The sequence below is a fragment of the Pleurodeles waltl genome, chromosome 3_1 (assembly GCF_031143425.1).
Source record: "Pleurodeles waltl isolate 20211129_DDA chromosome 3_1, aPleWal1.hap1.20221129, whole genome shotgun sequence".
Taxonomy (NCBI): domain Eukaryota; kingdom Metazoa; phylum Chordata; class Amphibia; order Caudata; family Salamandridae; genus Pleurodeles; species Pleurodeles waltl.
The window spans coordinates 1,884,097,244-1,884,124,864 of record NC_090440.1 but is presented as its reverse complement, the minus strand read 5'-3'; the positions used below and the strand labels follow the sequence as shown (position 1 = coordinate 1,884,124,864).

General features: G+C 43.3%; 1 protein-coding gene across 1 annotated transcript in view; it reads right to left on the bottom strand.

Moving 5' to 3' along the window:
• The window catches only part of INO80D (INO80 complex subunit D), a 166,662-nt gene that overhangs the window by 119,054 nt on the left and 19,987 nt on the right, over window positions 1-27,621 (bottom strand). The window contains exons 2-3 of the mRNA XM_069225986.1: window positions 21,153-21,246; window positions 20,823-21,069 (exon numbers count right to left, since the gene is read on the bottom strand). Coding sequence (XP_069082087.1) covers window positions 20,823-21,040 — 218 coding nt within the window. The 5' untranslated portion in view covers window positions 21,041-21,069; window positions 21,153-21,246. The remainder of the gene's footprint in view (window positions 1-20,822; window positions 21,070-21,152; window positions 21,247-27,621) is intronic.

Below are 27,621 nucleotides of genomic sequence, written 5' to 3'. Positions count from 1 at the left end.
ATGGAGCCTCTGGTTGCCCACACACAGATTAGGTGACGTTGGGGCAGGGGGCTGGAATGCTTCCCCAACACCCTTCCCCCCACCTCGCAGAACCCATGCACTAACTGTACACAGATGTCTTATTTTGTATCAGTGACCTGGCTGAGGATGGGATCTTTGAACTCATGTCGACCTTTGAAACATTATCAGGTCACCGGGTCAGCTGAGACAAATCGTATTTGCTCACCTTGTCCCTGCTGGCAGTGGCGCAGTTGGACTTTCACCTGGGAGGGGTTTCAATATGCTGGGAGGCCTTGTACTTCCAGTACCTAGGGAACTGGATTTTTCATAAAGATCAGGACCTCCTGCATGGTAACCATACAGCAGCAGTAACTTCCCTCCGTTTGCAGGTGGTGTTTTAGAAGACACTTTCCCAGTGCCCACTGGACCGCATCACTGTCTCCAAGAAGATGACTCCAGCGACTTTTGTATTACCTTTTCAACCTTCCGTTGGGACTTATCGAGCATGTTTTCCAAGAGCTCCGACTACTTGGCAAGGTCATCTGGCAAAACTTCTGCCATGCTGCAGCCCCATCAAACTGCAGCTCCCACTATACTCGGAGGTCTGGGAGCCCCTAGTTTTGAGTGCTACTACTTGGTGACTCAGCTGCAGTGGGCAACTCGCTGGATATCAAGGCCCTACTTGAAAGCTACCAGCACCCAGAACCCCCATTTTGTCACTGCTTTAGGCTTTAACAGTATTGGCTCCCAGAGGCCATTGTCTGGTTGATTTCCCACATTTTATTGGGGGCCCTGAAGAGTCTTGGCAGGTACACCTGACTATGCGGGAACTGCGATACTGGGACCAGGCAGACATCTCCATGTTTGGGGGGACCTTTTTTGCTATGGTGTACTCTAAACCTCTGCAGAATTAGTTGAGCAAGTTGGTGGTGGGTTGGGGTGTGGGGGTGGCAATTCATCACATGATCGAATCAGTCAAGCTCAGGCTCCCTCAGAATGCAAGGGGAATCTGAACCAGCTACTAACTAGCTTACTAATACCCCGCACACACTGCGGATGGGACAGAGACTCATAACCTGGCTATTTGGGCCTTGGTAGCTCATTCCTAGATTTCGCTGCAACTCCTTGGGGACACATAGGAGAGGAACAGGCGGATCTCTACCTTAGGAATGGTCTAGGGTCCTAGAAAATCCCTTGAAGTTTTCACAGAAGGCTTACTTTAAATTAATCCAGTTATATATATTTCATAGAGCCTACTACTCTCAGGCCAACATACATAGAAGCTTCCCCGATGCCTCGAACACCTCAGCAGTAGATTTTAAAAGATGTCCTTTGGGACTGACCTAGGCAGAGTCTGTAATGGGCCGAAGTGACCCTGACACTTTCTACCATTACAGGTCTGACCACGAAAGACATCTGGGAAGCAAGTGCACCAGGCCTCTACAAACGATCTAAAAAGTGCAAAACCCCTCTTATTTTACACTTAGCCCTACGCACAGTGTAACATGCCCTGGAAGGTCCCAGCTCCCCTCCTTAGTGATCAGTGGCGGAAGGCTTTGATCCAGTGGGCCAAGGCTGTAGCCCTGAGTAGGGAGGAGGCGAGAGCCATTTACTGTCATCCTATCGCCTCTGCATGGGACAAACACCTGTGGAAGCTGTCCTCATCTCATGATGGATAGACTCTTCCCCACCAACCCCCCCCCCCCTCACCACTCTGACCAGAGATGAGAATAAATGGGTCATCGTTATCACTCGGACCTTGGCTGCCAGTTCTTTTGTAATAGCCACAGAGATACAATTTGCCTACCTCGGTTTCAACCTCCTCCTCCCCCCTCCCCCCACCCCCCACCCACCCACCAACCAACCCCCCCTCCCCACCCCCTACCCACCCTCCCACAACCAAATAAGCCACAGTTTAAACTGGCACAAGTTACAAGAAGATGCTCCATTCCTGGAGAATATGCCCCCAGCTCCCCCATTTAAAGAAAATGCAGTTATGCATCAAAAATATTTCACTAAATGACACTTCTGAGAAATTAAATTCAAGACTGCACCATAGTCTATCCATTTTTTTCCCCCACAATTTGCATTTTTTTTTTGTAGCACATTTTATTTAAAACGCATTCTTGCCCTCATGCTTCTACATGCAGCTGCATATACCTATGGAGCAATCAGAAAATTAGCTCCGAAGAACTTTACATTGTTTAAATTTTGTAAACATACGCACACTCCTTTGTACTGGAATCATTGTCAGCAATGCAAAGTGAGCTCACTGCATTTTCCTAAGGCACTCACCTTAACAGTAAGGCTTATACATTAATGAATCATATATACAAGTTTGAACAACTTAAAATCGGAAACAGTACTTTAGGTACAGTAGCCCTCACATGTCTTTGGTACTACAGTAAGTCCCTAGTAAATGGTACCCCAGGTACCTAGGGAATGAGTACCAAAGAGGGTCCACCAATGCCTGCAGCATGTATTGTGTCACCCTCTGGGACCCCTCATCTAGCACATGCAGACTGCCATTGCAGGCTGCATGTCTTGGTGCTGCTAAAAGTGAAGACACAAAATGGCAAATAGCCAATGTGCCAGGCCAACACTGCATGCAATAAATTTAAGTGACCACTACAGCAACCTTTCCAGCCCTTAGGCAGGGTGCTTTATATTTAAGGCTGCTGGTTTTATAGGATTTATTTAATCGACATTTCCCTCTGTATTTATCCATACTTATTTTTGTGCTCATTTGTTCTGTATTTATTTATTTTTGCTTCTGTTTACTGTATAAATGAAGCTGCAATGGGTATTTTTCCATATTTCACTGATAAATGTGCACTCGCACTGAATGTACAAAAGGTTTCAGCAGTATACAATGCAATAGTGTGATCTGAAAACACTTGCATTGTAGAATAGCATAACTAATTCTGCACTCAAGTTTAATTAGAAAATTTAATGTCTTTATTCATCTCCCCACTCTCAATCTGTACACCAACTGACCTGGTACTCAGTTTTGACAGCAGATTAAAAAAAAAAAAAAAAGCAGCCAAAGAAGGCCTATTTACCGCATTTTACTGTATTTAAAAATAAATACACAGCAGAAAATAAATAAATAATTTGTTTTCTGTCTATATTCATCTGTAAATATATATATACAGGGAGTGCAGAATTATTAGGCAAATGAGTATTTTGACCACATCATCCTCTTTATGCATGTTGTCTTACTCCAAGCTGTATAGGCTCGAAAGCCTACTACCAATTAAGCATATTAGGTGATGTGCATCTCTGTAATGAGAAGGGGTGTGGTCTAATGACATCAACACCCTATATCAGGTGTGCATAATTATTAGGCAACTTCCTTTCCTTTGGCAAAATGGGTCAAAAGAAGGACTTGACAGGCTCAGAAAAGTCAAAAATAGTGAGATATCTTGCAGAGGGATGCAGCACTCTTAAAATTGCAAAGCTTCTGAAGCGTGATCATCGAACAATCAAGCGTTTCATTCAAAATAGTCAACAGGGTCGCAAGAAGCGTGTGGAAAAACCAAGGCGCAAAATAACTGCCCATGAACTGAGAAAAGTCAAGCGTGCAGCTGCCACGATGCCACTTGCCACCAGTTTGGCCATATTTCAGAGCTGCAACATCACTGGAGTGCCCAAAAGCACAAGGTGTGCAATACTCAGAGACATGGCCAAGGTAAGAAAGGCTGAAAGACGACCACCAATGAACAAGACACACAAGCTGAAACGTCAAGACTGGGCCAAGAAATATCTCAAGACTGATTTTTCTAAGGTTTTATGGACTGATGAAATGAGAGTGAGTCTTGATGGGCCAGATGGATGGGCCCGTGGCTGGATTGGTAAAGGGCAGAGAGCTCCAGTCCGACTCAGACGCCAGCAAGGTGGAGGTGGAGTACTGGTTTGGGCTATCAAAGATGAGCTTGTGGGGCCTTTTCGGGTTGAGGATGGAGTCAAGCTCAACTCCCAGTCCTACTGCCAATTCCTGGAAGACACCTTCTTCAAGCAGTGGTACAGGAAGAAGTCTGCATCCTTCAAGAAAAACATGGTTTTCATGCAGGACAATGCTCCATCACACGCGTCCAAGTACTCCACAGCGTGGCTGGCAAGAAAGGGTATAAAAGAAGGAAATCTAATGACATGGCCTCCTTGTTCACCTGATCTGAACCCCATTGAGAACCTGTGGTCCATCATCAAATGTGAGATTTACAAGGAGGGAAAACAGTACACCTCTCTGAACAGTGTCTGGGAGGCTGTGGTTGCTGCTGCACGCAATGTTGATGGTGAACAGATCAAAACACTGACAGAATCCATGGATGGCAGGCTTTTGAGTGTCCTTGCAAAGAAAGGTGGCTATATTGGTCACTGATTTGTTTTTGTTTTGTTTTTGAATGTCAGAAATGTATATTTGTGAATGTTGAGATGTTATATTGGTTTCACTGGTAATAATAAATAATTGAAATGGGTATATATTTTTTTTTGTTAAGTTGCCTAATAATTATGCACAGTAATAGTCACCTGCACACACAGATATCCCCCTAACATAGCTAAAAATAAAAACAAACTAAAAACTACTTCCAAAAATATTCAGCTTTGATCTTAATGAGTTTTTTGGGTTCATTGAGAACATGGTTGTTGTTCAATAATAAAATTAATCCTCAAAAATACAACTTGCCTAATAATTCTGCACTCCCTGTATATACATACATACATACATACATATACATATACACACATACCTTAAAAATAGAAAACCGGACGTCCTACTTGTATTACATGTGTGGACATATCTGCAAAAGCAGTTATGCCCATGCTAGGTCTTTGTCGATTCTTAGACATAGTAAGTGATCAGGGAAGTCATCATGAGTATATGTGCTGGACACTGGTTAATACGAGTTACCCAGCTACATGATGGCTTCACTGAAACTAGGGATGATTGGTATCAAACATCTTGTATTAATAAAACCCTCAATAATCCAGTGATGATTTATTAATACGTGCACCCAGAGGGTATCTTGAGGTGCCCCCTAAAAAAACCTACCAACTACTGGTGTGCTGGCAGACTAGTCTTAACCAGCCTGCCACCAACAGACATGTTTCTTACCCAAAGGGTGAGAGCCTCTGCTCTCGGGTGGTCAGGATCGAAACCTGCTCTAGCAGGTGTTTTACCACACCCCTTACAACAGGATGACCTGCAAACCTGCATTCCAAGGCAGGGGGTTTCAAAGAGCCCACTGTCCTTAGTATGCAGATGTGGCTTCCCCAAGAGGTGAGGAGATGCAAACCTCCTGACCCAGGGCCCGTTTTGTGTCTGTATAGGTGGGAAAACTAGTACTCAGAGAGGTGTGCCCACCACTCAGGTCAGTCCTACCCCTAAGGAAGTTATCATGTAGGGGACGTAGTGATTGAAGGGGTTAGTAGCCCACTGGCTACTACTATACACTCCTCACCCCCCAAATTCAGTATTTAGGGGAGCCCCTGGAACCAGAAAATCAGAAGGACAATGAAGAGACGTAAAAGAAAACTGAAGACCAGTGACTGACTCCGCGCCAACCCTGCCAGCCTTCTGCCGACTTACAATCGTGCCAAAGGCGCCTCATCCTGCAGCTGCCTGTGCCTCCAAAAGCCTGGGAAGACTACCAGCCTTTATCCTAGAACCAGGAACTACCATGGAACAGCAGAACTACTCCCTGCATCTTGCAGGCATCCCAAAACCTAAAAAGGACCCCGGACCGTCAAAACCCAACAGCAGACAGCACCACTGCACCTGTGCTTCCTAGCCGGAGCTGAAATGGGCCAATGGTGTCTGCGTGGTTTCCAGGTCTTCCAGAGATGAAGCCCACCTTGAGTTTGCCCACTGTGGACTTCCAGGCAACATCTGCGTCTTTCTGCAAGCTTCCCCCTCTACTGCAACCGCCTCTGGTAACAGAAACCCTACAGTCCTGTACACCCGGCCACCCCGGACCAAGAAGAGGACCAAAAGTAACCCTACGTCCCAGAGCCTCAAGAGACCAGAGTCCACTTGTTCGTTTGGTGGGAATGGACCCTTTCTGAAGGCCCCCTATTTACAGCGACCACCTCAGGTGATGGAAACCGGACGGTCCAAGACACCTCTGCATCTAGCTGCCCTGGACCGAGAAGAGGCCCAAAAGGTGTCTCCACATTCCCAAGCATCACAAGAACCAAAACCCCTTGCTAGTTCACACAGACTGCCCCCCTCCCAAGGTCTCACCTATAGCAACTTTGACCAGACTGATCCCCCATCGACTTCAACAGGGCACCAGATGCTGAACTGCACCACTGGTCATGGCCGCCCCAGTGCCACCAGATGTGACTTGCTGGGGTGGCCTAGGACTCTGCCCTATACTCACCGTAAGTCTGGAAGATTGGTCCTGTAAGTCACTTTGGACTATCTATTTGCAGTATAGGTTTTCTCTCCCTTAGGGTAACGTTGCAGCTTCAGAACATTGCACTGTGTCCACTTCTTAAAACTGTAATAATTTCTATTGCAAAATGTACTGATTCTGGAGCCCAAATGTATGTATGTATGTATGTATGTATACATACATTTGATATTTTTATAATACCTGATATTTTTATAAATTGTTGTGGATCTCCTTATTGAGTCAGTCCTGTGTATCATCTAATGACTGTGTGCCTTTAGCAAATGCCTAACACTCCTCTCTGACAAGCCTAAGGCTACTAAACCACACTACCCACTAAGAGAGCACCTTCGGGTTGCGAGACCAAGTCCATGTCCACCTATAAGGGAACCCCTAGACCCTGCACGCTATACCTCATTTTGGCATACCATATAAAGAGGCAGCTTCCTACAATATTCCAAAATGTGGTGTCAAAAACTGACTAAAGTCACAAGTTTCTGCAAAACCAGTAACCATCCAGGGTATACTTCATCAAGGTGCAGGGTCATGAATCCTAATAAGAGTATTTGCTGAAGTTCGCAAGATCAGTGCAACATGCGTTGGGTCATTGGTACAATCGTCCAAGCTGTGTTTGACAGATGTGACCACGCACAGCGTCTAAGTGTGTAACAATCGTCCTTGGGATGGCGGACTGCCAAGTGGTCTCCCCTTTGCAGAGCACAGCAGCTATGTTCTGCTAGTTTGTCATCCTCAAATACTGACAGGATGTAGTAGTTTAGTGGCCTGATGTTGAAGATGCACTGCAAGGTGCAGTCTTTAGATGGAATGACAATACAGAGGGAACACTTCTTGACCCTGCTGGTGTGCGGGCACTGCTTTGATAGTACGTTTGCTGAACAGTGCTTGCAATTGCTCTTGCAGCAGTTGTTGATGTTTCAGATTGATTGCACAATGGCAAGGTGGGATGTTCTGTGATATGCTGTAACCACCAAGTAATATCCTTACTGCAGTACAGAAAAGACCAAACTGTCAGAGGTTATTTCATCCCACTGGAGAGGTGTTATGTGATTGGAGAGCAGGGAGTCATTGGTTAGTCATTGATCAGAAGTGGAGACATTGCCAAAGGCACCTCCACCCCTTTCCTTTCTCTTGCCTCCAAATCTTCCATGGAAAACAAATTTAAAAAATATATATATATATATATATATATATATATATATATATATATATATATATATATATATATATATATATATATATATATATATATATATATATATATATATATATATATATATATATATATATATATATTTAAAAAAAAAAAAAAAAAAAAAAAAAAAAAAAAAAAAAAACACGGACTTGTGGGCCTGTCCCTTCTGAAAGGAATGCTGCTGCTGGTAGCTGACCTGCTGCAATGCTGTCGCTTTGGCAGCCCCTGGAGTCTGCCGACACTGAAAAACGGAGTTGCCAAGTTGCATTTGTAGTGTTCCCATGGTTTTTGCAGTATCAGTGTCGGTCTATATTTTAAAGAGCATCTGTAGGAAGTTGGCTCTGTATGTGCTATTCCAAAGTAAGGAATAGCATGCACAGAGTCCAAGGGTTCCCCTTAGAGGTAAGATAGTGGCAAAAAGAGATAATACTAATGCTCTATTTTGTGGTAGTGTGGTCGAGCAGTAGGCTTATCCAAGGAGTAGTGTTAAGCATTTGTTGTACATACACACAGGCAATAAATGAGGAACACACACTCAGAAACAATTCCAGGCCAATAGGTTTTTGTTATAGAAAAATATATTTTCTTAGTTTATTTTAAGAACCACAGGTTCAAATTCTACATGTAATATCTCATTTGAAAGGTATTGCAGGTAAGTACTTTAGGAACTTTGAATAATTACAATAGCAAATATACTTTTTACATAAAACACATTTAGCTGTTTTAAAAGTGGACACAGTGCAATTTTCACAGTTCCTGGGAGAGGTAAAGTATTGTTAGGTTTTGCAGGTAAGTACACCACCTACGGGGTTAAGATTGGGATCCAAGGTAGCCCACCGTTGGGGGTTCAGAGCAACCCCAAAGTCACCACACCAGCAGCTCAGGGCCGGTCAGGTGCAGAGTTCAAAGTGGTGCCCAAAACGCATAGGCTTCAATGGAGAGAAGGGGATGCCCCGGTTCCGGTCTGCCAGCAGGTAAGTACCCGCGTCTTCGGAGGGCAGACCAGGGGGGTTTTGTAGGGCACCGGGGGGGACACAAGTCCACACACAAAGTACACCCTCAGCAGCGCGGGGCGGCTGGGTGCAGTGTGCAAACTAGCGTCGGGTTTCCAATGGGAGTCAATGGGAGACCAAGGGGTCTCTTCAGCAGTGCAGGCAGGCAAGGGGGGGGCTCCTCGGGGTAGCCACCACCTGGGCAAGGGAGAGGGCCTCCTGGGGGTCACTCCTGCACTGGAGTTCCGATCCTTCAGGTGCTGGGGGCTGCGGGTGCAGGGTCTTTTCCAGCCGTCGGGATTTTAGAGTCAGGCAGTCACGGTCAGGGGGAGCCTCGGGATTCCCTCTGCAGGCGTCACTGTGGGGGCTCAGGGGGGACAACTTTGGTTACTCACAGTCTCGGAGTCACCGGAGGGTCCTCCCTGAGGTGTTGGTTCTCCACCAGTCGAGTCGGGGTCGCCGGGTGCAGTGTTGCAAGTCTCACGCTTCTTGCGGGGATTGCAGGGGTCTTTAAATCTGCTCCTCTGAAACAAAGTTGCAGTCTTTTTGGAACAGGGCCGCTGTCCTCAGGAGTTTCTTGTTCCTCTTGAAGCAGGGCAGTCCTCTGAGGATTCAGAGGTCGCTGGTCCTGGGGAAAGCGTCGCTGGAGCAGGTTTCTTTAGAAGGCAGGAGACAGGCCGGTAGGACTGGGGCCAAAGCAGTTGGTCTCTTCTTTCTTCTTCTGCAGGGGTTTTTCAGCTCAGCAGTCCTCTTCTTCTGTAAGTTGCAGGAATCTAAACCTTTAGGTTCAGGGAAGCCCTTAAATACGAAATTTAAGGGCGTGTTTAGGTCTGGGGGGTTAGTAGCCAATGGCTACTAGCCCTGAGGGTGGGTACACCCTCTTTGTGCCTCCTCCCAAGGGGAGGGGGTCACATTCCTATCCCTATTGGGGGGAATCCTCCATCTGCAAGATGGAGGATTTCTAAAAGTTAGAGTCACTTCAGCTCAGGACACCTTAGGGGCTGTCCTGACTGGCCAGTGACTCCTCCTTGTTATTCTCATTATTTCCTCCGGCCTTGCCGCCAAAAGTGGGGCCGTGGCCGGAGGTGGCGGGCAACTCCACTAGCTGGAGTGCCCTGCGGTGCTGGAACAAAGGGGGTGAGCCTTTGAGGCCAGGTGTTACAGCTCCTGCCTGGGGGAGGTGTTAGCATCTCCACCCAGTGCAGGCTTTGTTACTGGCCTCAGAGTGACAAAGGTACTCTCCCATGGGGCCAGCAACATGTCTCGAGTGTGGCAGGCTGCTAGAACCAGTCAGCCTACACAGGTAGTTGGTTAAAGTTTCAGGGGGCACCTCTAAGGTGCCCTCTGGGGTGTATTTTACAATAAAATGTACACTGGCATCAGTGTGCATTTATTGTGCTGAGAAGTTTGATACCAAACTTCCCAGTTTTCAGTGTAGCCATTATGGTGCTGTGGAGTTCGTGTAAAACAGACTCCCAGACCATATACTCTTATGGCTACCCTGCACTTACAATGTCTAAGGTTTTGCTTAGACACTGTAGGGGCACAGTGCTCATGCACTGGTGCCCTCACCTATGGTATAGTTCACCCTGCCTTAGGGCTGTAAGGCCTGCTAGAGGGGTGACTTATCTATACTGCACAGGCAGTGTGAGGTTGGCATGGCACCCTGAGGGGAGTGCCATGTCGACTTACTCGTTTTGTCCTCACCAGCACACACAAGCTGGCAAGCAGTGTGTCTGTGCTGAGTGAGGGGTCCCCAGGGTGGCATAAGATATGCTGCAGCCCTTCGAGACCTTCCCTGGCATCAGGGCCCTTGGTACCAGGGGTACCAGTTACAAGGGACTTACCTGGATGCCAGGGTGTGCCAATTGTGTAAAACAAAAGTACAGGTTAGGGAAAGAACACTGGTGCTGGGGCCTGGTTAGCAGGCCTCAGCACACTTTCAAATCAAAACATGGCATGGTTACCCCCTAACTTTTTGCCTTTGCTGATGCTAAGGAGGCATTTCCTTACAGCATTGTATCCACCGAGGCCTGAAGAGTTACTTGCCATCAAATGGAATCTAGTCGAGACCCTTAGCCAAGCAGGTCTATGAAGGAATATTTTGTTCAATCCCTGAAGACCGTGCCTCTCTGACATATGCCTCCAAAAGAACTTGACAAGTTGTTCCATTTACTCCAAATGGTGCCCGTCATCACTTGACGAGACTAACTGCTGTGTTGTGCCGCCACAAAAATACACTTTCTTGCTAACACTATGGGCAAAAAAGGAGTACTGAACCAAGTCACCCTAATGTAGATTGGTCATTTGAAGGAGGCTTGCATTTCATTTGAATTCTAGTTGTGACTAATCTGGCCATTACCAGCTCTTTGAAGTTTCATGCCACACACCTTTTCATGCTCCTCAGCACTGGCAGGAACTGCAGTCATTTCGGTTTCAAAAAGGTCTTATTTAAGAAGAAGGCTTCACTTACTCCACTGATCAGTCAAAACATGAATGATAGCATGGTAGGCTGCTGGAGTCTTCTCAGAGCAAGGTCTTTACTGGATATGGCTCAAGGTAGGAGTCATCCTAGGGGACTGTAGTAATCCTTCCAAAGATCTCCCCCCATTTCTGGTGGGCCTACATTAAAGTATGGGTTGCTTGGATCATGCGGACCATCATGGTCTGAGTAAGTGTGCAAGTGACTTCAATCTTGTGGTGAAGGCAACCTTGTGGTGCTCATGGAACAGTGCTTGGTGTTGGATGTGGGGCAGCGCAGGTGTCTAGTGTTAGAGTTCCTCTTGAGATGGCCTCCTCAAAAAGGAGTCTTCCACTGTTGAGGGGCCTTGCGTCTGGCTCTTGCAGATGAACCAAAATCTTTCTGGGAGATGGATAATTGTAAAGCTCCCCTCGTCTGACATCATGCAGATCGTGAATCTCAATAGGCTTGGTTGTGTCACTCGATTCAAAGGCAGGAGCAGAGACCTGCTTCAGTGCCTGTGTCAAAGCAGACTTTAAAATCAATGTGTTAGATAATCTTCAAGGAAGATTTGCACTAGAGTAGCAGCTTGGAGCTCTAGGCCTGAGGGTACTTTCGAGCTGAAGATGTATTTCGGAGCTAAGCAGACTTTGTGGTAGTGATCAACGCAATAGTCGAGGCCTCTTGGCTGTAGTTGTGGACTCAATTACTGGCTCCCCTGAGAAAGAGGTGCTCAGCCTCTGTACAAGGTTCTTTGATGGCAAGCACCAGAGGATCAGGTCTCAAGTATTGGTCAAAGTATGGATGTCCTCTGTGTCTGTCCTTGGTGCAGCTTTCCTTTTGCACAAAAAGATCTCTCCTCTAACATTAGAGTTATCAGAGGAGAGGACGTTAGGACTCTTCTGCTTGATTCGGCAGTAATTCAGACTGGCCTTCCCTCCTCATAACAGTTTCCCTCAAGGTTTTCAGGCCCAAAGAACATCATTGACTCAGATGGGGCTCGTTACTGCATGAATTAGTGATCACCACAAGGCCCTGGTGCCTTTATTTTTTGTTAGAAACATGCCAGACCAAGGTAATTTCCTTGTGGTCTTTCAAGGTAAACCAAGGTTGCTCATTTGGTGTCAGACCAACCACAGGAACTTCAAATTGCATCCCCTCACACCTCAAACATATTGCTTATACAACCTGGTTTCATAAACCGCTCCAAACTGGGTCGAATTCAAAGCAGTGAAGCTAAAGCGGACTCTTCAGATGCGGTTACTGAAAATTCATTCACAGTAGCGAAACAGAGACTGCTGCTGAACAGTCCCAGAGTTCAAGAAGGACATCAAATCTAAGCTCCTTAGGAAATTCAGAAGTTATGAGATTTAAGACTTTTTCAAACAAAAATAAGCTTACAAATGGCATTGCTCAACCCTACATGGCAGGAGTGTGCAGAGTATGTGATCTACAGCAGCATATGCAACACGTCACCCATGAAATACAACCTGAACCCTAAACTAGTTATTGAGAAGTACGAAGGAAAGAAAGCAAAATACATTATATCAGCTATACAAACACTTTCTCTTCTTTAATGTTCCAAAATATTTTATCACCCAACGCAAACCCCATTTGTGTGGGTCTTCATTTGTACAGAAACAGATCTCTATTCTGTATCAGTATCAAACTCAATGGGTGAACAATGGCAATTGTAAGGCGATCATAAGAATTAGAAAACATTGCATGGAAGTTAATGAACTCTTCCCTGGCAATCGGTACCAACAATATCTTACAGTCTCAAAACCCATATCTTCCAAGCATTTCAAAATGTACTTTCCAGGGGCAGTTCTGTTCACTTATTCATGGAGGCACAGCGACAACTACAAACGAAGTTATTTCCAAGCATTTTAAAACCTAAATGCAGAAAGTTTCCTTTGTCAATCACCATGCAAATAATTCTCACTGTTCTCAAAGTCTTCGAGGACCCAGAACCTCATTTATATTTGGTAAGTTAAGGAACATATGACGAATCAGTTGAGTAGAGGACCCCTCAGAAACAACTGTAGGTCTTTCAGTACTCTGCATGGGTTCAAAGGGTGGCTTCATCAGTTGTGTGAGAATCCAGGATGAGGCTCCATGTGGGTGTGGGCGCTGCGCTGGGCAGTGCCGGACTTTTGGTCGCTTTCAGGAACCTTCTGACCACCATCATTAGGAAGAAACTCCTTTCTATGATGCCTCTAGTGTACACTACATTGGCTGTCAGGTATACTTTAAGCATTGCGTAGAAATGCCTTTCATCCAGTAGGTGTGTGAGGTACTGTAGGACGGGGCTATCTTCTGTCCCAGGCTGTGCTTAGTGTTTAGCACACCACTGTATAAACCTATGCATTATTGGAGCAACATGTCCATGTTGACGATCTCCTTGCGGACCCCCCCCATGGTTTTTTTGGGGAGCTTGGTGTCCAAACTAGGTGTTCAGGAGCCACGCTACCAAGCGGGTGTTTTGGTTCCAGGTTAAATACTTTGCCTTGCTGCATGGTTAGGTTAGAATATTCACTTGTGTTGGTAGTGACATCACATTTCCAGTGCACCAGCTCCACTAGGTCAGACAACCATGCTTGTCTCGACCATCACGTGGTGATGGTTGCCGGTTTGAATATCTCCACTGCTAGGTGGAATCAATGGAATTGGTGAAAAGGAATATGCAAATATCCAACTACCCTATTGGGAAGATCATTGCCATGCAACTGGTGGCTTGGATACCTTGCTGAAGCTGCTTAGCAATTTGCACTTTGTTCTGTTGCAAACAGATCCATGTGCAATGTTCCCCACCTCCTAGAGGCCTAGTGTATTAACTGTGTTTAGTTCCCGTTCATGGGAGGCACTATTTATGTTTGCTTGGTCTGTCTTATTCTGTGTTTATCTCTCCCAGTAGATGTATGGCATCTAGATTTATGCTCCTCTGTAGCGCCCATGACCATAAATCCTGTGCTAGGGCAGATCGCATGCATAATCTTGTCTCCCCACTGTTTGAGGTAGGACATTGTTGTAATGTTGTCAGTTTGTATTTGGGTGACCTTCTCCTCGGTATTGAATGGAAGGTCTTGAGGGCTAGGACACTGTCTTGCGCTCTAAGATGTTTATGTTTCCAGTGTCTTTCCGGCTTCCCAGGTCCCTGATGTTTAAATTGTTCATGTGCACTCCCCCCACAGTGTGGGCTGCATCTACTGGAATAGTGACCGTGGGAGTGGGTTGTCTGAAAGGTCTGCCCGTTTCCATATGCACTCTTCTCTGTTGCAACTAATAGATCTTCCTAAGGCCCCACTGCCTGTGAACAGTGTCTACAGACATCTATGGACCGCCCTCATTTGGAGCCTTCTGTTCTGTGAGAATGGTATGCATGATACCATCATGCCCATGAGTTCTCAATGTCGGAGCTTGCCCATTCAGATATACACTCCTCTGCCCATTGCCTGGATCCTTCTCTGCTGGGCCTAGTTTGGCTCTTAAGAAGATCTTCTCTTTCTGGTACTGTGGATGACTTTTCCAAGCTAATGGAGAGGCAATGTGTGTGTGCAGCATTTGCATGACCATCTTTTTGGGCAGTCCCTTCACAGCCATAAAATACTGACTTGAGCCAATCGTCCATAAAGGGTAGGAATAGGCATGGATTCCCCTCCTCCTTAGATGTGCCACCATGGCAGCCAGACATTCTGTGAGCACCCTGGATGCCAATTGTAACCCACAGGACACCATGATCTGATAGTGAACCTGGTTTAGGACTAGTCTCTTCTTATGTCTTCTGTTAGTTGGCATGTGTAGTTATTCATCCATGAGGTTATTTGTTGTCATGTAGTCCCCCCTTTCTAAAAAGTGGGATGATGTTTTGCACTGTTTCGATCTCAAACCTCTGAGTTTTGATGAATCTGATCAGGGCTTCGAGTCTAGGATGGGCCTTAGGGATCCATCTGATTTTGGCACCAAGAAGCCCAAGCATTCTCCTTGTCCTTTTTCTGACACTGGTATAATTTCTATGGCTCTTTTCCACAGCTGGTCCACAACTTCCTTTAAGTGTAGGATATTCTTCTGGCTTTGGGGTCTCACTGGTGGCTGTGTGTTTAAACGTTCTGTGCAATAACTGTCAGATTATGTGGAGTACTCACTTTGTCGGAGGTGATGTGCCACTGCCTGAAGCCAATATACTAACTATTGACAATTATGTGTTAAACCCAGTAACAGTCTCATGTGACTACCAGACTGATTTCTTAATATTTATGCCCCTAACAAAAATCTTCACTCAGCTAATCAATCTCTTGGCACTACAAGAACCTTCCTCTGCAACATCTAATCTTTCCATTTAGGTCTCCTTAGGACTGAAACTCTTTCCAGACATCAAAAGATGCTCCTCATTCACAGAAAATGCGCCCATTGTGATCGGAAAAGAATAATTTCATTACGGTGCTCAGACTGCATCTTGTATTTAGTGTCTCCTCCTCTTACTACAGCTCCTTCGTACAGTAGGTCTAATTAATTATGGTTTATGCAACTAATTCAATGGGACTATTCTGAAATATACCACCTTTGTGGTCATGGATAGCATTTCTGATCAAATTGTTCACCTTGGCCCAATTAATAATTAAATAAATGTCACTTAGAAGCAAAGTTCTAACCGAGAATCCTACAAACTTTTCTTTAAGCAATTAGTTTACATACCTTCAAATCACAACAGCCTATACCATGTTAGTCTACAAGAGCATGCAACCGTCCTTTACTTTTAAAAGTGAGCTTTGTACTGAAGGATTCAAAAACCAAACAAATGTGCAAAATATTCATGGACACAACTTTAAAGGCAACATACACCTTGACATTATACTCATCTGTATTGGCACTTCCATTATGCCAAAAAAAAAAAAAAAAACATTCATTCTACTTCACATTTGCAAGTGAATGCCTGGTTTCACTGAATAGTGAATTAGCAAGGGTGTCTTGCGAAACGTCTACAAATATCCTTTTATATTTTGATTAGTTTAAACCAGCTCTGTATGTTTTATGCACCTTTGATCCCATGGGGTTATGAGTGAGTACATAGTTTTAAAATACATTTGTAGTAATTATCTACTGTGCACCATCAAGGAAGTTTGTTGCTTTGCCTTTTTGTTAAAAATAATGTCAAACTAAACAAAAAGGAGGAGACTATGTCTGCAAAGCACTTTGGGGAAGGCATAGCTGCATACAGTAAACACTTGATTATGCATCGAGAAGGGAGGAAGTGAAGTCTTTCAACTAAAGCCTAGAGAGTTTTGTGCCACCACAGGCCTCGACAAATCACACAAATGTTACTAGACCTGCAGGTCAAGTAACTTAAATCTACTCGGCCTAACTGTAATGCACTTGACCAGTAAATGGATCTGAAACTGTGATCCTAGGCAAATAGTTTAGAGTCACCTTTTTCTTCATTCTCACATATGATTGCACCTTCAAATATGTGAGCTCAGCATACTGCAGTACAAAAATAAGCTCTTGTTTAAGTAGACTAAAGTTTGTTGCATGTATCACAAGATACATATAGGGAACACATGAACCATGACTTCTTTTAGTTTACTAACACCATTGCCATCAGGGCAGGAACGTTTCTCAGTTTGCTTAAACACTCAATTTTAATAAATATATGACTAACTCATGTGGTTGCATATTGTCATCTAAACACTGTACTTCCTCTCCACTAACTTGCAGTGTTACTGATACACCTATATAGTGTATTAACCATCTGTGAAAATTGGGTTTCAGAAAACATTCTCTGCACATCAAAAGTAAAGTATTCTGATTTGTTTTCATCCTATTAAAATATATTTTTTATTACAGAAAAAATGTTTTAAATGGGCTCTCACAACTACTAAAATATATTTTCAAAGTTTGCACACTTGACTTAGTCATTTAAATATTGTGTTAGGGAAAATCTGATACTCTATTATCTTTTACTTTAAATTCTAAACAGCAGGTCACACAGTTCACCTTACAAAGTCCTAGAACTCTGCATTCAAGGAAAATTAATTGTAAGACAAACTGACTTTTGACGTCGGTCTGTGAACACAGAGCAAATGTGACATAAGAACAAGATTTAAAGGCAATGTCTGTGCTCTCACTAAGCACCTCACTACACTTAATTTAGATCCCATAGGTACCTGGCACCTTAAGAAACATACTAATTGTAACACTTGGAACTGTGTGTATATGATTACATGTCCTTGTGATTTACGTTACATTGGTATGACGTCGAGACCAGTCAAGACCCGCATCAACGAACATAGAAGCAACATCCGTTGTAAGAGAATCACTACTGAACTTAGTGTGCATTTTCTGGAGGCTACACACACACCTAACGACCTGTGGTGGGTGGTAATAGAGGCACCTAGAATCCTTCCTTATGATACAGGTCACCTCTTTAGAATTGAACAAAGATGGGTGTTCAAATTAGGCACCAACACACATGGTCTGAACGATGATATTCCTTGGACCTCACTGTCATAACTTGATTTACCTTCCGAGAAACGAGTGGTTTACATCATATTACTTTGATTCATTGGTATTAATGTCCTTGGTTATGAGCTACATCTTGCTACTAATAAGTCCCTGGCGTTCTATATATCAACTCTTGATTTAGATTTTTTCAACCAGTCCTTTCGAAATTGCATTTAGAATCATTTTGCAGCCCACCTTCCACTTGTTTCCAAGTTATGAGTATTTATAGATTTATTTTGGGGTTATGTCCATCACTTCACTAGCTGAATTAAGCCTAGTGTTAAAATTACGGATAGTCCTTCCTTTATTTTCAGTGCCTTTGGCGGACTACACTTCGAGTCCTTTCTTTATTTTTCTGACTCCCGGATTTCCGGAGCCCCTTTTTACTTTTTATGCCACTAGACGCGCGCGAACCTTGGAAAGTGATCCATTTCCGGGTTCGCAGCGTCTTCTTTTTAAAGCTCAGACAGCGTCCGCCGCATACATGTGCGATACGCCGTTTCCAGGGGGTAGGTCCTTAATGACAGACCGGGATTCAATTTGTAAGTACTAAGGAGCTGCTTTGGCAGCTCGATCCTTGAGCTAAAAACCTTTTTTTGTCAATATAGTTATCTTTCAGTCTGAACTTCTCATTATATAGCGTTTTCATTTTATGAGCTCCATATACCTTTTTTATCTACATTAAGTGCTACGCTGAAGCAATGAATTTCAATCACATGACATTTGTAAAAATCATACTGGCATGTTGATTATTTTTAACACTATACTTTATATGTGTTTTGCACTTCTGTTTACACTACCTTATGTGTCTTTCATGGGGCTTCTGATAGCAATTATATTGTTTATACGACAGACTGGTGTTTTTTTTTTAAATTGCTTTTGATCTGTGTTGATGATTTATGTCCAGCATACGCAGTGTATCCGAGTCCTTGGAACGTGCCTCCCAAGGAGCCTTATCCCGACTTGGGGATGGTAAGCCTGTCTTTTTGCACAAATGACTGTATGACCCATCACATATGGATTGCACACCTACACCTTTATAACCACATTTGAGGTATGACTGGGTGTGTGTATTTTAACCCTTTTTTGTTTCCTAGGGTGTCCTGACTTTGACTTAGCCAGTTTACTTTAATGTAAATGACGGTATATACTTTTTTCTACCCTTATATTGAGATTTTTTCTGGACTTGGAGAAGAACTTGATTAATGCCTTGTTATTGGTCCTGATGAAGCGTCATTGGATCCATGAGGACCACACGACGCAAAACATGTCGACCCTGGTTTAGGGGTACTATCACAGTTATAGTCCCCGTAGTTTGTTGCTCTTTGAGAGTAATTGAGCATCACTCAATTTATTACTTTCCTCTTGATTTTAATCTTGGTTTTCATCCTATTGTATTGATTAAAATTATGAGATATCTTTGCGATGAATAACCAATTTTAATATTTTGTCCTTTCTCTCCGTGCGTATACTGGTGCCTGAATATAGGCACATCTGTCTGATTAGTTTACAGCCACCAGTTACTATCAGAACAGTACGGCTGAGTGCCCCCTTTGGGGAGCCCGTCAGGCGTTGCAGAGCCGGCCTGACGAGGAGCATTTCCCGATGATGATGCTAGCCATCCATTGTGATGCTTGAGGGCTCTTGCTCCTGATATCTCAGGTGTCCTAGGCTAATTTTGCACGTGTGGAACAGTGTACTTTTGTATGACTTACTACTGTTGGGAGATTGTACACTGGACCAGATAATCTCCCGGTCCCTTCCGCCCCCCTTTGGATTTAGTTCTCAATTTGGTGGTCTGGTTCCCTGCATCCAATTTTTGTTTCACCTGATCTTTGCAGCTCACAAATTAGCCTTTATAAATACTCTTGTATTTATGGTTGTTCTTGACATTCTTCCACCTCATTGAACCTGAGCTATGTAAGGAAATTATTTATTCTCATTGCCACAATTCTTGACCAGAGACCTTAGCTCATCAGAATAGAGCCCAGCATCTTCAGACCCCTCCTCCCCCCCCCAATCCTATCAACATATTTACTGTGCCTTCAAAAGCCCGAGACGGCATGGTGTGCACATTAACTTTGCTGTATTGGACTATTGTGAGGCTGTGCAGAACACAAGTAATATTTACTGTTTAGAGTAACCGCAGCACAAAGACAATTGCACAGCTTTCATTTCTTAAGTTTTAGATGTTGTTGGACAACATCTCAGCAGTACACTATATCAACCATCTAGGTGGATAAAAATCCAAGGCTTTTTCGGATCTGGCCAAAAAATTCTGGAACTTCAGCCTGGGCAATCAGTGATGGTTTAATATCCTCAAACAATCATTGAACAATGCTGTAGACAGGACATTCTGCCACACTCAGAGCAAGAACCTCTGGAAGCGTTTGGGGAGAAAAGCAGAGACTGGTGTCACTTTTCAGTAGATTTGTTTTGCATCCTGACTGAATCACCAAGTGCAAAGGTATTTCAGTTAGAAGCCAGATGAGGGAGCAATGAAGGCAGATGCCTTCTATCAGGACTGGAATCAAGGAAACAGATACATGTTCCCACCCAGGTGGGAAAACAATAGGTGGACCTGGCCACCGTAGCCCAGATATGGAAATCTCAAGTTTGGTATCCAGCTTTCATGAAGCTTTCCTGAGATTCTCCAGTCTTTTTTCCCCTATTTCAGGAACAACCACTAGATACAAGAGGGAATCCTAACCAACTGGTAGAAGAAGGCACTTTACACCTTATGGTGTAAAGGGTTACAGGGAAAGCTGGAAAATCCCAGGATTTTCAGAACAAGCTGAACAACTTAGCTCCAAGGCTTGGGCCAATAGCACAGCCGAATGTCACTAGTCAGCATGGACAAGATGGATAGGTTGGTGTTTGCAAAGAGATGTGGATCCCTGTGGGAATTTGTCAAATTTGGTATCGGATGGAATGGCTTACAGGTCAGTAAACACCTTTCAATCTGCCAGGTCAGCAGGTTACAATCCAATAAATGGGTCTTCGATGGGCAAACACCAGTTGGTTCTCAAGCTTTCCTAAAGCCCAAAAACTAAGCAGTCACTATTTAGAAAGGAAAGGCACTAATAAGACCAGATGTGTGGCACATAAAAAAAAAAAAAAAAAAAAAGAGAAATGCTCATTCTGTATTGCAAGCAATTGGCAAGGTAAAAGTGTGTGTTTGATAGGTTTTGCAACAGCTGCAGTATTGAGTCCAAGTCTCCAGACAAACATACTGTTCATTGAGAAGCTGCTCCACTCACCTCCGATTCTCAGAAGTCGGGATGGGATTAGTGCAACGCTGGCTGTTGTACTTTGCCACATATTCACATTGCTTGAAGGGGGCAGTCTTGTCCTCCAGAACGTGGCGGATGCAGAAGGCGTAGCCGTTGAGCCGTCGCTGTTTGCAGAGCTTGGGGCTGTAGGAGCACAGGGGCTTGTTGTCAACTTCTGAGAAGTGTATGTGTTTGCCTTCAAACATCACGTGACGTGGGTCCTTGTGAACATTAGCTGGAGGGGGAGACAATTTTGCAGTTACACAAACAAACAAACCATGACTGCAGTCACAAACTCAACATCTACACATCAGATACCTGATTTTAAACCTTCTGTACCATGTCAATATGAAGAGAACGTCACCCGGGACGTATGATTTCCGGAGTGAAGCAGGACTGCATGGAGCAAGGTCTGAAAAACAACATCCTGTTAGTTACTGCCAAACAAGATTTGTCTGGATGGTAAGCAACAAGGCAGGCATATTTATGTAAGACAAAGTTACATAGTGACAACTCATGTTTTGGCTATTGGAGGCATTTAGAGAAGGTGTTCTTCTGTGGTTCAGTTTAAAAAAAAAAAAAAACCACATTACAAAAAAAAAACAAAAAAAAAAAAAAACAGAACACAGTGACCTCCTTTGGACAACTTAAAGATTTGAAGCACCTCACTGAATACATGATTTTACAGAAACCATTTCCCATCATGCAATGAAAGTCACAATTAAGATGTACCAATGAACCAAACTGAATAAAAAACCCTCCAATTAAAGTAGCAAAAAGGAACATACGGTAGATATGAAGTAATGTTGGAGTCCAAACACAACCCAATCCCACGTTCTAAATAGCTAAAACATATTGATTTATCCTCCCTTGCACGGACAATAAATCAGACATAACTATTCAAGCATGTAAACGACTACTACAGGCCTTCATTTGAATCCTATGCAAATGAGTATTACTGTCCAAAAGAGCAGAAGGATGCTGATATTCTAAGGTACGATTCCCTCAAAGTTCAGGGGGTTACGCAACTTTCAAAATTTAAAACATTACTTTCAGTAAGGCATTTAAATTGTTGACTTCGATCACAGCTAATTGCTTAGCACCTGCCTACTTCACTGGCTCTGGCTCGGGAAAGGATGAAGGTTAAGACTTTCGTCTAGTTCTCACAGCCCCTATCTATACTTTGAAAGTAAGGATGCTTTTTTATGGCAAAACCTACCTATGAAGGTAAATAATGAATTATAATAATGGTCTCAAAAAGGGCTGGTCTTTATCATTGAAAGGACCCACAATACCATTCACCTGATGTGTATTTGAATAGCCATCCAACTTAAAACCTCCATGAAAGAACTGCTGCTTAATAACTTTAACGGGAGAATTTACATCAGATTACCAAGAGCAACATCGTGTATACTCCGCTGTGCGGCTAGGAGGCTCAAAATACTTTTTTTTTTTTTTTTAGTTTAATAAGAATTAGATGGAGAACTGATGCATAATATAGCTATTGGATTTAATTTGAAACAAAAAATAAATACAAAACGAAGCCAACAGTTTTTAGAAAAGCAGGGTTCAGAACAATACGAAAAATAAACTTTTTGCAGGTTACTTTGAAGATTTTTCTTGCATGCAAAAAAAAAAAAACAAAAAAAAAACACAAACACATTGTGTCTCAACATGCAAAATAAAAAATAAAAATTCAAGGAGGGGGGAATCAATTTTTTTTTTGGCATGTATCCATCTTTCACTGATGTATGGTTGAAAGCATAATAAATATCTTTCCTTAAGATGGAGCATTTCAATCGAAGAGGGCATATTTACTTTTGAAAAAGCACCATGAGGATATCACAAGAATTTTGGTTTAACATCTTCATACGCCTAGTTTACTTAAACGTAACTGCAGGTTACAGCTGTTGGCCTCTAGATTGGTCTTCTTACCATAGAAAATGCCACTTTCTATTAGACGTTCTGGAAGCATTACATGATGAGAATTTATTTTTACATCTAAAGAAACTAAGTTGCGATACTGGAGTTAAAAAACAAATGCCACAGCTAATTTGTTTATGTGTCACAGCCAATCCGCTTAACCTGAGCAACTATCTAGGACAGGTGTCTTCAACTAGTCAATTATGAGCTACCAGTAGCTCCCAGACACCTTCAGAGTATCTTGTTGCCTTAAATGTATTTTTGTCTAAGCACAGGGTCGGGGGGGGGGGCTGATAATGAGCAGTGTTCAGTCAGAATTATGACCCAGACTCTTGCAGGGGTACAGAGGTGAAGACCCTGAAGCACTGAGGTATTTAACTATTAAACAGAAGCCCTTTCCAACTCAATATTGGAGCATGAGAAAAAAAATGATGTTTCTGAATGCTGTTAAATGGGAGAAAATTCTAATTAAAAGTTACCTAAATGATTAAGTAACTCATTTTAAATTTTCTCCCATTTCAAAGTGTAATATTTACAAACAGCAGGCCTCTTGCTCCCAACAGCAAGTAGACACTGTGTCATATGTATAACTGAGAATTTATTTTTGCTAAAATGGGAGAAATTTAAAATGACGAGTTACTTAATCATTAAGGTAACTTTTAATTAGAATTTTCATCTTGGATGCAGAAGGCATAAACAGACCCTTCCTAACTGCACCAGTGTTCATGATGGCATGATTCAATTATTAGAAATGCAGTTATCTTCCAACTGTAATGAAAACATTCAGGGAATAAAACTGATAATCACTGTCCCTGGAGGTAAACTAATAGGCTTTACTACTAAAATAATGGTCTGTAATGTTCCGATCTGAGACTAAAATACGGCCACCATGATTTGATCAGAGCCTGTAACGAAGAAGTTACTTACCGTCAGTAACACCTTATCTGGTAGAGACATTCTAGTTGCAGATTCTTTACTTTATAATTTCCTCCCCAGGTGTCAGTCTGCACCCAGAGGGTTTTTTCAAGCAGTACCCCTGCGTACCACTAGGTGGCGGCAGTCCACCCCATGTCAGTAATCGGCATCATGCGCATCAGTTATGATGCTGCAGGACCTATATAGGCGCCACACCAGTGCACTGATGTCCGTTTCTTTTCACGACTTTCCACATAGAGCCATGAAGAACACTGATCACTGGTGCGTCAGCACTAGGACTCTTAAAGGGAAGTCTCTGTCCCTAGAAATCAGTTTGCAAAGGGGGACGATGGGTGGACCGGTAAGAAATCTGCAACTAGAATAGTTCTCTACCGGATAAAGCGTTACCATAGGTAAGTAACTTGTTCATCTGATAGAGACTTCTAGTTGCAGATCCCTTACATTACAATAGATACCCAAGCAATACCATCCACGGAGGCGGGTTTGCGAACCAAGATCATACTAGGAAATCCTGCAGAACCGAACAGGTAAAGTACCTGTCTCTTCGGACCGGACTGTCCAGGCAGTAATGTAAAGTAGGCGAAGTGATGGATTGGCCTACATGAAAAGGCATGCCCACTTTTGGCAAAAAGGAAGATTTCAACTAAGAGGGTTGGTCAGGTAATATAAGAAATGCAGAGATAGCAGACAACCTTTGAAGGTGCCCCAAGTGGAGCCCTGCTGATCCAAAGTAAGTATAAACAAGAAGACCTCACAAAGAGGGCCAGAGACTTGTCTGTGCACCATGGTACAAATCTCGGTCACTGACAAACGTCAGGGACACAACGATAAGGTTACAGACGTCGGGTGGAGAACCCTATCCTGCTGCCGCGACAGATGATCGCCCCAAAGGGGCAGTCTGATCGGAGGATCGCCGACCATGCTCAACACCTCGGGATACCAGACTCTTCGTGACCAGTCCAGAGCCACAAGGATTACTTGGGCCTGGTCGTTCTTCATCAGAACTCTGGGCAGAAGTGGTATGGACAGAAAGGAGTATAAAAGGCCTGAGCTCCATGCAGGAAGATGGCTCAGTATATAGTGTATACCTGCTGGTGAAGCACACTGTACTGAGTCCAGGCAACCCTTAGTGATAATGTAGGTTGCTCTAGATAACCAGAGCTCTCCTAGGGGTAGCAGTGGAAAGCAGCGGAAAGCAGCAAAGGCTTATCCAGGAGGGTTTAAAGAAGTTGCAAATACCACACAGGCCAGAACCACACAGTGTTGGAAAAATAAGTAATATTTATTATAACACACACTCTAGAACTAACTTTGGTATATTTACTAACTAGAGATATGATCATACAAAAATATACTTAGCAATAGGTAAGTTAAGGCATACAAATAACATGGGCCCCTAAAAGGGGCCAAACCGTATACTAAAAAAAAAAAAATGGAATGCGAAAACCACACCCAATCCACACTACCACCCAAGGTCCCTTAGGACTGGGGGAGTACGCTCCAAAGGTAAGTAGGTAGGATTCCCCAGGTTCCTGTGTGCAGAGTAGAAATCTCAGGTCAGTGTCCATAGGATAACATGGGGAAGCTGCAGTTGGAGTTTTCATATTTTAGGGCCCTTCCCAGAGGAAACCAGTTGGGCCAAGGAAGGTTGGATAGCCACCCCTCCCCCCCCACCTACTCCCAACCATGGATATTCAGAACAGTTGAGTACCTACACCAGGAAGCCCAGGTGCATACAGGTGAAGTTCTGTCAGAATCTGCAGAGCTCTGTGCACCTGCCTAGGGGAGGAGCTGGACAGGGGGCCACTCCCCTTTCCTTTCTGCAGTTTCACACCAGAGCAGGAATGAGGAGGTCCTGCACTGGTACAAACCAGTTTATGCAAGGAGGGTGCCAAATTTGCCATTCAAAACAGTCTGGTGGCACTCAGAGGATCACCACCCGAGCCCAGAGACACCCATTTCTAAAGAAGAGGTGGTCACACCTCTGTCCTTCAGGAAATCAATTGTTTTGCCTTCCCTTGACCGACTTAAGCTCAACAGCAGGAGGAGAGACAGTGCCTGGGGTTGGCATCAGCATGGGCTGGCATGCAGACCCTGCAAAGCTGTACAGGCAGACACGGGATCCTTCTGCATTAGTTGCAATGGAAACTTTGCTGTACTGATGGTATATTCTCCAATGTCATTTTATTTAGTTTTTCAGATTTTTTCCTTTTTTTTGTTTAGTGATTGAAGATTTTTATTTTTTGTAGCATCCGTCATCTGCCTGGTTCTGATGTGAACGTGTGTCAACGTTTTTATATTTGCATACTGTTGTAGGCAGCAAAATGAGATCAGATATACACTGTCCCCTTGACATTTAGACTATGTGACTAAAGCAGGGGCCTTGTTATTTATTAAAGGACATGAATGGTTGTTTGAGTAATTCTGTGTGGTTGAGAGCTAGATTGTGTTTGCTTTTGTTCTCAATTTCTCGTTCTTGAAATTACGTATATGTTTATACAATTTATGTTTAGATTTATTTCTGATCTTACCCAAGTGGTGTGGCATTGAGAGACCAATGAATTCGGAATTAATAAATTTATGAATATATTTTTTGATCAGTAATTCATTGCTTAGGCTTAGACTAGGTGCGTTTTGGTTCTCAGTGTTTATGTGTACCTATGCAACAAACATTTCCTGTCAAAATGACAATGTTTACAGGTCTACGCAGCCTTTCTCCTAAAAGGTTTATACACCTGAATTAACTTCACACGTATGTCAAAATGATCTGACAAGACAATTTCAAGAAAATCATATTACCTATAAAAGTAGGACAGAATCACTTCTAATAAACTAAGGGAGGATTACAAATCCAGTGAATCACAGCAAATGGGGAAATATTTTCTCACTTATGTGCACAAAACTATGCCAGAACAGCCCAAAGGCATGAGACGTAACTTACTGTTCCACCACAAATCTCAATGTAAGAAAGACCACTACTTAGCACTGCAGCTATGGGTTGACACCAATGGCTGGTTCCCTCAGTTCCAACTCACCTGAATTTTGGTATACCAAAATGTTTTCCAGCATTAGACCATACATTTCTAAAAGACCCGTAGTGGTGAAATATCTTACAAAAATTGGGTGTTAGCCAATAAGTTTTTGTGAAATGCACACCGATTTAAACAGGATCTGTATTTAAACAAGGATCATACGCAAGCAAGAGAACCACATATGTGGAGCACGGTTTTTCAAACCCACTGGGCTGAGACATTCTAAATCAACTGAATAATGTATTCCCAGAGGTCCCTAAACAAGCACTATTGCGCAACTCACGTTGAGACTGGATAAAGCCGTTAGCTGCCTTAATCCCTTGGTTCTTTGTTACCAATGGCATAAAGAGACTTGAGGGCTTAAAATAATGTGCTGAGAATGTGATCCATCTGCCTCCAAAATTGCGCTAAGATTTTTTAACCATATTTATTGGGGGTGGGAATGAAACTATTTCATGTGGTGAATGTGCTGGTGGCCATACTGGAGGACCCTCCACTGGCAGATTTATTTAGTGGGTCTAAATCATGAACATTGCCAGACGTCGACTAGCCGATTATGGTAGAGCAGGATAATACCCTAATAACATTGCTGGTAATTGTTTAAACTAATAAGGATCTGCATGACAGATCAATGTACGTATTAAAAATTTCTCCTATGTGCCATAAGATGGCAAGCAGAAGCATGCACTAATAAACAGCAATGGTGACAACACAGAGCCCAGCCCAAACAAACAACCTTGAGTAGATTTGTAAGGTGGCTAATTTAAAAAAAAAAAAAAAAAACACAACATCCCAGCTACAGAGATACCATGGGCTGGTTGAGAAGGAGCTGATAGACTGTCTCAAATACTACAAAGACAACAATATATTAATGCCACGACATTGCCATCTTCCCA